Raw genomic sequence first — 14,567 nt, 5'->3', positions numbered from 1 at the left:
CACTGAACTCTCAAACACTGAAATGTTACACAAGTTCTCCAAAGCAGCACTTAAAGGGGAAGTGTGTAACTTCAGGATTATTTTAGCCTTATAATTATTTCTGAAAGCCAGACCTTGGGCTTTCAGCAGTGTGTAAAGGTCAATACATCCTAATTTAGTAAAAATACCCAAACTGAAATGAATTTATGCGAGTCAAAACCGGGAGTAAAACCATCATGATCTTTATTTGAGATTTCAGACAAAATGTTTTAAAAAGTGACAGAGGCAACAGTGACAGAGGAAAGAAAGCCATGGGGTGTTTTCTTAATGAGTTGAGCTCGGTGTGGTGTCGGTGGCGTGCTTGCCTGTTGTCATGGTGATGGGCTTCGATACAAACTGGTTGTCCAGCGCAGCATCCGGCTGGTAGTCGAGATACTCAGCCATGACGGAGATCTGCCTGAAGTGGCGCCGGGCCAGCATGTGTTTGTGTTCGATCCTGCAGATGAACGGTGCCTCATACGCCTGAATGCACAAAAAACACACACAAACACACACACATGCACACACACACACACACACACACACACACACACACACACACAGGAGAGAGGCTCAGCTTGAGTAACAGCTGGAGTCAAACATTTGCCAGCTGGTTTTTTCACTGTTTGACCACACAAACAGAAAGAAGACTGAACAAAGTGGCAGACTGACCGGCATGAGAAGAAAATCACAACAGTTTGGGGAAAACATGTTCTAAATGAACCCTCCCCCCCAGGAACAACATTTAGACTCTGGTCCTTACGGGGACTGACCATTAAAAGGGGCTAGTTTTTTTAAGTATTAAGAGATACTATACAATCTAAGAGTATTTTTAAGGTCACAAACTATAATTGGCTTTCATTCAAAAGTTTCTAGGCCACAATAAATCTTTTCCTTGATTCCATGCAGGCAGATAAGAACATTCATTAATACCAGATGGCAATGCGTAGGTCAGTGATCAGATGCCATTGTTTAAATACAGATTAGATAGTTGGTGGAGATGGAGTCCACATGTATGATGTGAGTAAAAATGTTTATGTGGGCAGACCTTGTAGACGTCCTCCTCCTCCAGGTGAGCTGAAGTCTCTTCTTTGGACAGCAGGATGCAGTTCCAGGGGCTCCAGTCCCTCTTACGCTCCCAGCGGACAAACACAAGGTTGTAGAGGTCGCTGCTGGCATTGAGGGCTGAGCAGGACGACCAGACTACCTTCACCAGGTACCGCACATCCTCCACCTGTGAGGACACACGTGTAGACGTCAGGGTTGGGGTATCAGCACTTTAAATATCACAGCCAACTGTGCAGGAAAACAGACAGAATCCTCTCGAGGCTCTCGAGGTAAAAGAGCGGAAGCAATCAAACTGACAAATACGCATAATGAAAGCAGTGCACCTGCAGCAGGAAGGGAATCTTGGCCTCCTCGTTGAGCCGCAGCTCGTCAGCTCTCAGCCTCCTCAGGATGTTTTTATAGCAAGAGTTGTCATTGCGGGATCTCGCTATGTTGTCGAGTCCAGTGCAGTCCCGGCACCGACTGTTTAGATGGGTGCTGGCGGACGGGCTGAAGTAAGTGGAGTGTAGGTAGCGCTGACAGCCCTGGCAGAGGAGCATGTTGTTCTTCAGCTGGGAGGGATTCTGGGGAACCTGGGGTCGAGTTTAGATTACATGAAGATATTCATATACAGTTAATATCCAATGGTGCCCAAGCATATGATGTTAGACCAGCAGGGCCCTTTGCTCACCTTCAGTAGCTTGGCCATCTTAGGGTTAAACATTGGTGTTTTGATGTACTGGAGGAACAGAGTGGAGATCCTCTTCCTCAGCCCCTCCAGTTTGGCTGCCTTAATCCCCCGAGTCACCAGGTCCACCTCCCTGTCAATCAAATCCACGATGTCCTGGGTCAGCTGACACTTATGTTCCTGCCCAATGAGGAAAAAAACTTTTAGAAATACAAACAACAACAGATACGCTCATATAAAACCAGATTTATAGTATTCTGATTACGAACAGGGCATTATAAACTCCTATGTGTCCATGGGACTTGGAGTGCTGTTTAAACGTTTTCATCAAGAATTTTTACACTTTCCAATAAAATGCATAGAGACAGAGTGCAGGGAAGTGTGCACAATGCTGAATTGGACCCAGTACACAAAGTCAATAAGGTGTCACTAATGTTAAGAAAGTGAATCAAACTCCTCATAATAGCTGGTTAACTTAAGAATACACTGTTTCACCAAGCACAGACATGTTCATACACTGACCCTGCACCATTCATGTTAAATGTGTGCGCTCACAAGCTGTAAATATTTACAAGCTGTAAATATTTATTTAAATATTTTATATATTTACAAACTGTAAATATTTACCTGTACTGCTGTTTGTGGGACGGCAGTGTGTGTGTGTGTGTGTGGTACCTTGACAGTGTGTTTGAGTGTCATGAGGGTGTGGAGTCTCTGCTCCTGGCTGACAGGTGTCAGGTTGATGCTGTTGTACAGATCTTGCAGCTCTCTGGCTCTGATGGTGTGTTGACTGTCCATCTCGATCAGTCGACCGTCTGCTCCTAGCCACCGATGAGCAGCCGCGGACTGAAACACAGCAGCGCACAGTGAGTGCCACTGCTGAAGGAACTACTAACACCACTGCTGATAAAGCTGCTGGAGTTTACCAACACTGCTACACCTGACAATATAAATACTGCTGTTGCTGACATTACTTTTACTACTAATGCAAATGATAGTATTATCATTCACAACCCTAGTACTACTACTACTACTACTACTACTACTACTAGTACATCTACTATCCCTCAGTAAAAACATTCCTAATGAATGAATGGTCTCAATCACTAGTTTCAAGGTTTCCTCAATACAGCAACATGTTCATTTAATAAATTTGCCCACATTTAGAGTGAAATAGACAATAAAGCAGGGGAGGCTTCAGGACAGCTACTGCTGCTACTAATACGCTCCTCCTGCTACTACTGCTCCTATTCTTACGCCTTCTACTACTGCCAGTACTCCTCCAAGTTGTACTTTTCTACTCCCACTACTAATTTCTGCTATTGTGTATAGTTAAATATATTACTGTGAACTTCTGTTGTGCTTTCTTGACACACCTACTCTGTCTTTTTGTCTTTGATTGAGCTTGATTTTGTTTTTCTCCTGTAATGACTTACTAATCAGTCAAAATAATTTCTAATTTTTGCCGTAATGCAGACACCAAGATTATTTAAAAGTTGATATCTAACAGGACATAAAAAACTGCTTTGGTCTGGATCGAGGGAGCAGTGAACTCTGACCTTGTCCAGGAGGTTCGTGATAGCTTTGTCGTAGTTGTTGTGCTGGACGGCAATGTGATGGCGTCCGATGGCGGTGATGAGCTGCGTCTCTTGCTCCAGAAGAGAGCAGAGAGCTGCCTTCCTCTCAGCTCCTCGCAGGGATGATTTAATCTGCTGCTCTTCCTCACACCTCCACTCTGGAATACACACAGTTAAAACATTTTACAGCTTAACATCAGAGCAGTGGTGAAATGTAATGAAGTACATTTACGTACTTCCGTTCCTGTTACTCTGTGTGCTGAATGTATCTGGCAGCTCGAGTTACTACTTATCTTACAAATTAAGATTTCTGCATACAAAGCATTTGAAGAGTTTATAGAATATGACGCTTTGTTATAAATTAAATGACCCAACACAATACACAAGTACAGCTACAAGTACAGTTGATATTTTGATAACTCATTTAGTCATTTTTCATGCATAATACCAAACATGGTTTCATGTCCTCATATGTAAGAATTTAGAAAAGTATAGTTACTGCAGTTTCTTTAAGTTAACTTTTATTTAAGTAAAGGATCTGAATACTTCCTCCATCACTGCAAAAAGAGTGAGACCTCCCCACACACAGTGCCCCCGTCACTTCAGCCTACTTTCTAGAGCCTGGTACAGCAGGTTGAAGTCCTCCCTCCTCTGTGGGTTCATCCAGCGCTGGCGGCGGTCTCTCAGCTGCTCCTCCTTCTCCTCCCTCCTCCTCCTCTCCTGCATGTCCAGCCAGGCCAGCCGCCGCTCCCGCTCCCTCTTCAGCCGGTCCACCGCCTGCCGGGCCAGCCAGCCTCGGGCAAACGACTGCAGACGGATCACCTGGGTGGAGAAGGGAAGCAGGTCACCACAGCAGAGGAGGAGGAAGCATGCAATAATTATCATTAACTTGTTTATTCATTATATCTTATTTTATGTACTATATTACAGTATTCTATTCGCTTTACATTATATATGTATATTTTGTTTTATCATTATTGTTACTGTGTAGTGTTTATACTGTAAATATATACTATACACTGTACAAAATATTTGTCTTCATATTCTATCTATTGTTCTTAACACTAAATGTATACCATGTATAGTACACACATGAATGTTTCCTTGCCCTTTCTTTTTATCTTGTCCTGTCTATTGTGTCACTGTTACTGTAATCTTAATTTCATAGAGATCAATAAAGTTTTATGTTATATCAATTATCACTGTCAAGTCTTCACTGTCAACTTTTCCACAACTGACAAAATCAGCCTTTTTTCTGAGTGAATATCTTTCTTATACTATCAAAGGTGATTCTTAAATTTAAGAAGAAATCAGATAACATAATTTTAAGCATTATTGGTCATTTCTAAGTGTGTTGAAGTGAAAAGATCAGATTGCAATCTATAAGAGACATCATTCCTTGTAATATCACACACACACACACACACACCCACTCAATGTTTACCCACAGCTCTCAGTCTCTTGTCATGATACTCCTCAGCAGTGATGTAGTTGCCGGGGGTGACCAGCTTGTCATTCATACAGGAGATGTAGCAGCTGGTCATCTGGGTGAAGGCGTCGACCGGACACTGCTGGGCCCGAGACTTCAGCTCAACTGTCTGACGGAGACAGAGACATGAGTAAAGACACTGACTGACTTTAATAGAAATGACGAATAAAGATGTCTGATGAAATGCCTCTTATCCATCCATTCTTCTTTGGATGGAGGGATCCAAGAGGGGTGAGTTTCCCTCGTTGCTTATTTCTGTAAGAAATTAATTGACCACAGGAGGTGTACTGAGCACGTAACTAATACGGGTAACCACAAGTAATACAGGTCAAATACCTATGGGCTAAAACTGTGAAAATATTAATTAAGTTTTGCGATTCTGCCTGAAGAGAGATCAGGGTCAGGCCTGCAGACAGACTGGGAGCTGATATGGATGAGCTGTGTAATGCAGTGAAGCAGGGCGGCTGTGAACATCTCGAGGCCACTGGTAAGGTCACAGGCTTCAAGCTGTTAATTGAGGTTCACTGCAGGCAAGAATATGAGCTGGTGTGTAACATTTTAGTTTTTCCAGACTTGAGACACAGATTGATGATGCTTGAGTACCCAAAAGACTCAGTCAAACCTTTGATGACCTTTGGAACCAACCCAGGGACTCCAAAAGGACACCACACACATTTTGCGTACTTTTACCATAAAAGTGCAACTCTATGACATACTTCAGTTTCAAGACCACAGACATAATTAGCATAACTAGACTGGTGCAGACTGTGTCCTTAACAACTTTGGGAGAGAAGTGAATTACAAATTCCAGAAAGTCAGAGAGCTTGGAAGAAGTTAGTTTGAGCTTTCAGTAAAGTCATCAGCTCTCCCTACCTGCATGTTTCAAAGTGTCTTTAAATCTGATTCATGCCAGCAAGTGTTTTCAGATTTAGGTTCATTCAGAAATTCTCATTTATGACCAATTTATGATAGTATATGATATGATATGAGTGGTAATACTTACAGTGGTTGATATGACACTTCATCAAAATGGTACTATTATATTTCTAAGTTTTTAAATCACATTTCACAAAAATGACACAATTCTCAATCAACGATAGGTGCCGCTCACAGAGCCTCGATCAGTGTCATCTGTTGACAATATCAAAGACAAGATGGCTGGCTGTTTCTATCACAGCACAGTTACAGTCAGACACAACATGTAAAATAATTCCACTAATCTTAAAACAAGATCACAACAGTTAATAATGCAGCTTTTCACAGCAGCCATGTGGGAAAACGGACAGTTGCTCAGCTCAAACTACAAGACAGAGGACCCAAATTTCTGACCAGAAAAATTCATTCTAGTGTCCAAATGGCAGATCGTTGGTTTTCCAGACCATTAATCATGTGTCCCGACCCCCGTCTAAAATTGAACGCCAAATGGTAATTCTGCCTGAAACTCAAATAAGCACATTTTCTAAGTTTTAATGGTGCAAACTGGCTCAGTAAATCAATCATTTGGAACTAGTCAGTATTTACTACAGAGGAATGTTACCCACAAATTCATAGATTTGTGAAAAGCCTGTGCAACCTTAAGACTCCAGTGTGTTTTATGTGTTGAGGAATGCTGAGGTTCACATTATGAGTAAATACTTTCATTTGAGAATACGTGGACAGGAATGTACTTTTTAAAAGCATCGTCAGCTGCAGCCACTTACTAATGTACAGAGTCAAGGGTCAGAGGTCACACCGCTAAAACGTTCTTCATGTTCCCTGTTCCGTTTTATTCTTTCTTCTCCAGTTTGAGGAATATTTCAGGAGAAGAAGACTTTACTGTGGGGCAACAGGTCATCTCATCACAGTGCTGAGAGAAGCACACAGACCAGGAGATCTCATTACTGCAGTGGTGTGTGTCTTCATGTATGTCTATAACGATCGAAGCACTGGCATCAGAGTGTGTCTGTGTATATGTGCATGTGAGTGAGTTATATTTAATGCAGAGGCAGAGAGTAGATGTATGTAGGAGAGAGAAGTTGAGTGCGCACACACACACACACATATAAATTGAGAACTAGATGTCTCAAACCCAACTAAACTGTATATCTGGCCGATATGCTGGCCGATACTGTTGCCATGACAGGAGATTTAAATAATGAATGACGTTACCGATGCTGTGCAACATGTGTAAAATGTGCACAGCATCTTCGTCAGTTTGGAACTTGCACATATTGATCTGACTGCAGGTGTTGAATAAAGTTAGAGAAAAAATATCCCACATACATACACTTCTGGGCAGCAAACAGAACACTGGGGTTTATGTCTGCCTGCTAAAGAAACATTTGAAGAGGTTGGATTGAGATCCCAAAAGCTGCTCCTGTTACCCCATAAAGTACCTATGGGATGTCTGGATTTTTAGCACGTGTGTATTAGCGTGTACGTCTGAATCCAACAAGTCCTCCAAATTAAATGTCAAAATATGTTTGTCTATTTATATCTATGGTCCATGCCCTCCAGAGCAACACATATCACTATTGAAAAAAAACATGCACTTTTGATGTGATATTGCTCTTGTTAAGATTTGATTAGGTTGAGGTGCAAAAATGACTTTGGTTAAATTCGATTTACAGAAACATTGTGTGACAGTGGCTATTTTGTTAAGGTTCGAGGACCTTCATTGTCGTGGTAATAAGGTTTAGGTTTTGTCACTTCAGTCTATCATTCCTCACTACCATCATCATGCAACATAACAAATGCTGTATCACAGAAATGCAACAAAATAAATTTTTTGCCTGCAGCTGTTTTTTGCTGTGTTTAAAGTGGCAGCTTACACCACAGATGAGTGGATTTTCTTTTTAAATCAAATGAAAAAGTGGAGTACAAATTATTTAGTTAAAGTTCTTAATCCTTAATGTATCTTGGTTGGTTCCATGAAGATGTCGGGGGTGTGTTACTGTTTGCATGAGAGGCTTTTTTGAGAATTACACTCCATACATGTATAAGAAGTCTAACTTTAACAACAACATAGCTGCATCAACTGAAACACTGATTTACCCTCGATTTCCATTGAATAAAGTTTAATACAGCAGCACTGTGATACAGAAAATCCTACATTAAAATACCATGCAAAACCCCAGCATGGTATTTTAGCATGTTTTCTGAACTTAAATAGTGTTACATGTTTTAATTGCATTGATATTCTTCTTTACATTGCAGAACACGAAGAGAATCTAATTAATTAACCCTAACGCTCACCTGAGAGGTGTTACTGTGACCATTCGTCTTCTGCTTCAAGAAGCTCATTTGCATTCTTTCTCTCTTTCTATAATTAGATTGTTTAATTTACACATGAAATCATGTTCTGTCTCATGCCTGAACGAGAACGCTGTTTTGCACCAATGAGTGACCTTTAAATGCACCACACACACATCCAGCTATTGGTCTGTGTGGTTTCATGCCTTTAACTGAACTTTGTATGATAATTCTATATTGCTGTTATATATCATATATTGTTGCGTGCATTTATTGTTGATATTTCTGTTTTGGAGCTCTGTACTGTACCTGTGTGCTGCAGCTGAAGATTGACACTCCCCTGTCAGGCCTCTTCCTGGGCAGGGTCTGGGCGGCAGCGTGGTGGTACTCCACCTCCGTCAGCCGGTGTCTGTAGCCGCCAAGGAAGGGCTTCTGCTGGGGGGGACGCTCTATCTCCACCACCACCTCCTGGAACACGCCCTCATCTGGAAGTCAGAGAGAATCATTTTACAGCGAGCTCGAGTCATTTTGCAGAGTGTGTTTACTGTTTCTGCCATGAAGTGTCTGGTTCAATAATCCTGAACAAAAAGTGATGAAAAAAAACAATTCGGCTGTTTTCTGAAATGAAATACCAACATCGCAAATCCTCTCATCCTTTATTCACAATTTGTAATAATTTTAGCTACTCTCTGTGAACATGCCAGTAGTCTCTTGTCCTCACATTTGTCTTGTAAAAGAATGGGAGTTTAGTTTATGTTTATATTCATCATGTTCATTTCATGTATGTAAGTGCACACATTTTGTATGTATTCTTTTCTCATGTTCTTTCTCTCTGTTGCTATGGAGTCTGAACTGACACCAGAATATTTAAAGAATTTTACAGTGTTTAATACATACATCAGTAAATTAATAAAATATGAATTAAATGATGCATTCATAAATATTGTACAGCATTTACATAAAAAGACACTGTACAGTATTTACAAATTCTATATATTAAACTTTCAATTGCATCCTTTTAACATACAGATATAAATACATGTATTCTTTTACTTCCTTGATGTATTCTTTGATACCAGCTCAGTTCATCAATTTATAAAAGCTGTTTCAAATTCTAAAACTGGAATGATGATTGTGTAGTAATTGCATATCATAATTGATGGTTATAATTTATTCTAATTAAATGTCTAGAAATATTCTGGCACCACAAAATACAAAATTATGGAGCACAAATAGGATATCTGACAGAAAACACATTTATTTACTCAGCATGAAGATAATCTTCCATGTTTGTATTAAAATGGTGACGTGTAAGCAAAACCTCTACAATAATTTACTCAAAGCTGAATCAAGTGATTGTGAAGGGGAGAGAGACTCCATCAGACAAACATCACTGATAAACCTTCGCTACATCTAGTTATTGTGGCGAGCTTGTTGGCAAACAGCAGCTTCCGCTTCCAGCAGACATTCCCTATGGGTGGGTATTCAAACCTGTTTGGACTCGGACGGTGATGACGTCCGGCATGTTGTCGTGCTCTGGGGGCCGAAGGGGGCGCAGTGGGTGGGTGGTCGGGTCGGTGGAGCTCATTTCCATCCGAGTGGAGCTGTGAGGCCGGACGCCAAGCTCCATCAGGCTCTGCTGCTCTTCCACCACTTTGCCTGAAAAACAGAAGGCTCAGCAATTGATCCTGACTCTGAGAACTGAAGTCTCCACACACTGGAAGTATCTAAGTCTTTGGGACGTCTGATAAATTCAAAACAGACAACTGAATTTCATTGTGCCACAAAAAATCATGTTAACATCTAATGGCCACAACATGCAACAACAAAGACCCACTTTCTCTCAGGGACTGAACATGTTTAATTTTTTCAAATTACATTTTTTTTAAGTTACAACTCAGAGTATGCACGTGGAACCAGTAAAAACACATACATGGAAAAAAAATGTAGTGTTTCACCTCAATTAAATACAAACCCAACATTTCCTTTCCACAGGAAGAGAAAACAGTCTCTTCTATATGTATCTAATGCAGTAGTTCGCAAACAGCCTGGGGCTAATTGATTAAACTGAACAGGCATTCAGTGTTACTCACTGAAAACACACTGAAGTGCATCCTGGAGCTCCAACAAATGTGCTGAATGCATTTCTGACTTCATGAAAGGTGGGTTTTTAAGTGTGTTAAATGGTATATTGATTACATGCTTGTTTACTTGCTATCAGTCCTCTTCCTCCCAGCCTTTCTTTGGTGCATTGCTGCGTTTCTCTGTGTATTAACACCAAATCAGTAGAATAGTGCAAGACTATTGGCATAACGATGTTTAGCAAACAAAAAAACAGCTTCAGAGTGCTATTAGATGTCTACTCCAAAGGGAACCTTTAATCTATCCATCAGGAAGACAGGTGGGCTGTAATGGCTTAAACTTTTTTTTTTAAGCACAAAAAAGAGGGGCATGACAGGAACAAGTTTAGGGACCACTGATCTGATGTGCATCAAGGTGGCAACACTAAAACTTAACGTTCTACTAAGGTAATAGTGTGTGTGTTTTCACTGACAGGTATCGAGCCGGGATTGATGGTAGTTAACTCGTCACTTACAACTTTACAAACCCTTCACCCCAGAAAAAAACAACATCTCTCAGTGTTTGATGGAAGAGAAACAGATCGTACCATCCAGAGAGATCTGCAGCACCTCAGCAGGAACTCTGAGCTCGGAGGCGAGGTGGCGCTTCAACTCCTGAATCCTGAGACCGATGGTGAAGGCCACCGTCATCACATGACCCTCTGGCACCAGCACCACCTTCACTGCAACCACACATTGAGATGTTGTGACATAGACTGTGGGATTACCTCTGTCAGTGTTTTATGTTGCAGGATTTTATCATGACAGTCTGTTTTTATAGCTAAAATTATATTAATGTAAATGGAACAAACACATTTTAAAAACAGCCTGCATTTTTTCATTAATTTGACTGTTTTGAAGTCTTAGAAAATGGGTGACCTTTTTCCACATCATTAATCTCCAAAGTCTCCATCCACTGCCTTAGAATTGGGGCACTTATCTAATGCCATTTCTCTGTGACTGCTGTCCTGGTTGCCACTAATATCACTTTAACAAGATATTGATCCTCATGTTGTTAAGTTCCTATTAGGTTACCTAGAAACAGCACAAGACATCTCAAGTACTTCACTGCCTACACATCAACCACAACTCTTTCCATGCTTTGTCAATAACAGAATTCATTAATGTGATCTGCATTTGTTTGTTATAGTGCGTTTATATTGCCTCCGTATTGTATCACTCTGCAAATACATAGAAATGAAACTGAAAACTGAAATTGAATCTATGACAAATGAATTTCAGAAATGTGTCACACTGTCAACAGATTAATCTTAGTGAGCCAAAATCTGATAGCGCAGGTTTTATCTTCTTACTGGAGGTAAACTAGTATGTATATTTTTGGAAGATACACTAAATGAATCCCATGAGGAACAGGGTTTAACACAACAACAGCCCCTCTCCACATTAACATTAATATAGAGTATAATTAGCACATACTTAAATGACTAATTGAACTTGATTACAGTAATATGATTTTTTATGTTATGTTTCAATTTACACTACAAGTAAAACTGTAAACTGTACAGTTATAAATGAAACAAAAAAAAACCCAAAACAAAGTTAGGACATAAAAGACAGCAAATAGAAAAACTGACATTAAAACGTAAAACATTTTTTAAGCAAATCTATTGAACCTGTGTTCTTTGTTTGGGTTATGTGTGTTTTTTGTGCCATTTGTCCAAGTACTGTATGTTATGTATTGAGTTATACAATCTTATAAGGCATGGCAGATTCAGGACATTCAAAACTGTTTGGGGTTCAATTCATATACATTTATAAACCGTGTCTATAGAGACAGAATTTAGAAAACTGAAGTGAGAGTCTCACAGAGCACCCCAAAAACAGATGGTGGTCCCCTACAACCTACCTGTAGCTGTAGAGTTTTCGACATCTTCCTTCCTCTGAGGCTCTCTAAACTGCTTGGCATCATCGGGCAGATCAGCTTGAGTTTCAGCGTCTTCCACAGTCTCCAGTGCATCTGTAGAGTCCACAAAAAGATGAGATTATCACATACAGACATCTAAATAGCCATAAAATGACACCTGTCAATCACTTCTTATTTTTCTACCCAGTATGTAAATGGCTTGAAGGGTGGCAGTGTCAGTCTGCCTGTTGGTCGGTGAACTATTTTGGTTCAGGCTGAAATATCTGAAATCTTGATAGCAGCCTTAAAAAGCTTAGATATATTGTTTTCCCAACATACGTTTGGTTCAAATAGTAATTTTAGATGCAGGATCTTTGATATTGTCTGACTGAGGAGTCACAGCAGTTGCTATTGAGTTTCCAACATTTTCTGTTTTCTGGGGCTCTCTAGGCTGCTAGGATGACTGGAATTGTAATTAAGGTTTAGAAAATACTTAGCGCTCGTCTATAAAAGAAATAATTTTAAGAATTTTGATTTCATTTCTTAATTCATCATTCAAATTTAAATGTGAGAGTAAATCAGAAACAGATGCAGACATTCAGTATAGTAGTTGGTGGTCATATGCACCACAATGGACAGAATTAATTCAACAAACATATTCAAAGTCCTACAATGGGTCTGTAGGTGAGACTGATCCGGGGTCAGTCCGGACTCACCTGAGCTCGGGCTGTCAGCGCGGGCCTCCTCTCCATCACTCCCCGGCTCTCTGTCATCCTCTGGCGGCTGCTCTGCTGTACCTCCACCTGCTTGTGGGTTTGTTTCCGTGTTGTCCTCCTCATCTGCTTTCACCTCCTGCTCCTCGTCCTCTCCTCGCTCCGACATGACAGCTTTAACTAACGCCAGGTTAGCTCGTTAGCTTTCCTCACTTTGAACTGAAGTTGACAAACGTGCTGTGAATCCGCCAGAACGCTTTGTCAATATGAACAGCGGTGACACGGCGAGAAACTGGTCGACTTTCACGCGTTTAAACTTCTTCTTTTATCCCATGTCCGTTTAATTGTCCTTATTTGACGACATTTTAAGCTAGCAAAGCGCAGCTGCTTTCCTAGCGTTAGCTCGGTTTCCAGGCAACGCCACAGTTTACACGTTGCCGTAGCAACCAAAAACTACACGCTGATTTTTTTGGTTGTTAAATAACAAATTAAAACAGCTATAGCTTAAATTATACCATATATTTACGCTTAATTGTACCTTAAGGAACTTTTACATACTAAATATAAAATTATTTAATAAAATATGATCAGCTGAGTGTGTGGGATCGCAATAATATCAATAAACAGTATATCCAATGTTTCACAATGGATATTTGAAGCATTTAAGTCCTGGTGTTTTTTTTCCTGACACACTTAAAAGATTAATTAAAACATTTGCAAACTTTTTCACAAACATGGAAGCAGCCAGGACTGTGTTCTCAGCCTCAGACTGTGTGTAAAATTTGGAGTGTGGTGAAAGAAGTAGACATGATGAATGGACTCATCTTCTTATAAACTGGACTAAAACGTGATTATTACTGATTATTAATACCACACAGTCATAGCTGCAGTTCAGTGGGTATAGGTGTAGATTTGGGGAAAAGGGTAATGAAATAAAAAAATTTTAAAATCTGAGCGATAAACTTTTCCTACAAGCTGCTGGAAGCACTTCTTAATAGGTCTTGTCAAAGACCTAAAATGTTACTGCTGCTAATTTCACCAAAGAAATTATTCTATTCAAATAATATTAGCCTTTAAAGTGGTCTTGCAGTAGCAGAACCAGTATTTGTAGCCCAGTGGAAAGTGAGTAGGTGCAGTACCAACAACTGCTGAATCACATGTAATAAGATAACTAAGGCTTTATGTGTAAAACAAGCAATAGTGATAGAAACACTAATACAGGTAGTCGATTAAATGTAGTTAGTGGTATTTCTAATTTTCACTGTGTTGATGATGCAGAGACTTAAAGCCACTCAGTCTAAAACTGCCCTTTACCTCCAACAACTGCAAATACATGCACTGTATCAGTTTGGACAGATGCAAACCTTACGAGCTGGTTTTGTCAGTGTAATGACAAGAGAGTCTTATTTTAGTAGTTTTATAGCCTCCCATCCTGTACAGTGACTGTATAGGAGCTTTATGTTGAGCTATAGGCCGTTATTTCTGTCTGTGAGCCAGCGATGGCGACATGGTGGCCCCCGTAAAGCTCCACTAATCTGCTGCTGGACATCTGCTGGCTCCCCAGAGATCCCACAGCCTGTGACAGAGCTGGAGGATTGGGCCTCGGTGTAAACCTGTCACACACAGGTATTCATCTGTCCAGCGGGTGTGCTTGTCCTTTAAGCACTCTTAAACACACACTGGGACCTGATCTAATAGCTAATAGATCCGGATATTATAATTATTGTCCTGGGAAGACATGCAATGTGATGCTGTACATTATGAAACAGCATTATAAAATACAATAAACACCATACAATACAACGTGATGTAATACTTGA

The 14,567-nt window shown here is 40.3% G+C and overlaps 1 protein-coding gene across 1 annotated transcript; it reads right to left on the bottom strand.

Annotated features, from left to right (window-relative positions):
- Positions 1-303: 303 nt before the first annotated feature.
- Positions 304-12,916, bottom strand: iqub (IQ motif and ubiquitin domain containing). Its single transcript, XM_070830458.1, has 13 exons — positions 12,751-12,916; positions 12,038-12,148; positions 10,719-10,853; positions 9,542-9,709; positions 8,360-8,535; positions 4,779-4,928; positions 3,942-4,152; positions 3,313-3,488; positions 2,429-2,599; positions 1,757-1,933; positions 1,410-1,658; positions 1,067-1,252; positions 304-501 (listed from the first exon to the last, which is right to left on the bottom strand). Exons 1-13 carry the CDS (start codon positions 12,914-12,916, stop codon positions 304-306), a joined length of 2,274 nt encoding a protein of 757 aa, XP_070686559.1.
- Positions 12,917-14,567: the final 1,651 nt, after the last annotated feature.

This window comes from Pempheris klunzingeri, chromosome 5 (assembly GCF_042242105.1).
Source record: "Pempheris klunzingeri isolate RE-2024b chromosome 5, fPemKlu1.hap1, whole genome shotgun sequence".
NCBI lineage: Eukaryota > Metazoa > Chordata > Actinopteri > Acropomatiformes > Pempheridae > Pempheris > Pempheris klunzingeri.
The sequence above is the reverse complement of the archived record's forward strand: the minus strand, read 5'-3'. Positions and strand labels throughout refer to the sequence as shown.

Coding starts and splice junctions, on each gene's coding strand:
- iqub (XM_070830458.1), bottom strand. CDS start 12,916: ATGTCGGAGCGAGGAGAGGACGAGGAGCAGGAGGTGAAAGCAGATGAG. Junction 2,600..3,312: donor TCACGAACCTCCTGGACAAG/GTCAGAGTTCAC, acceptor GCTGTGTTTCAG/TCCGCGGCTGCTCATCGGTG. Junction 1,934..2,428: donor CACTCAAACACACTGTCAAG/GTACCACACACA, acceptor CTCATTGGGCAG/GAACATAAGTGTCAGCTGAC.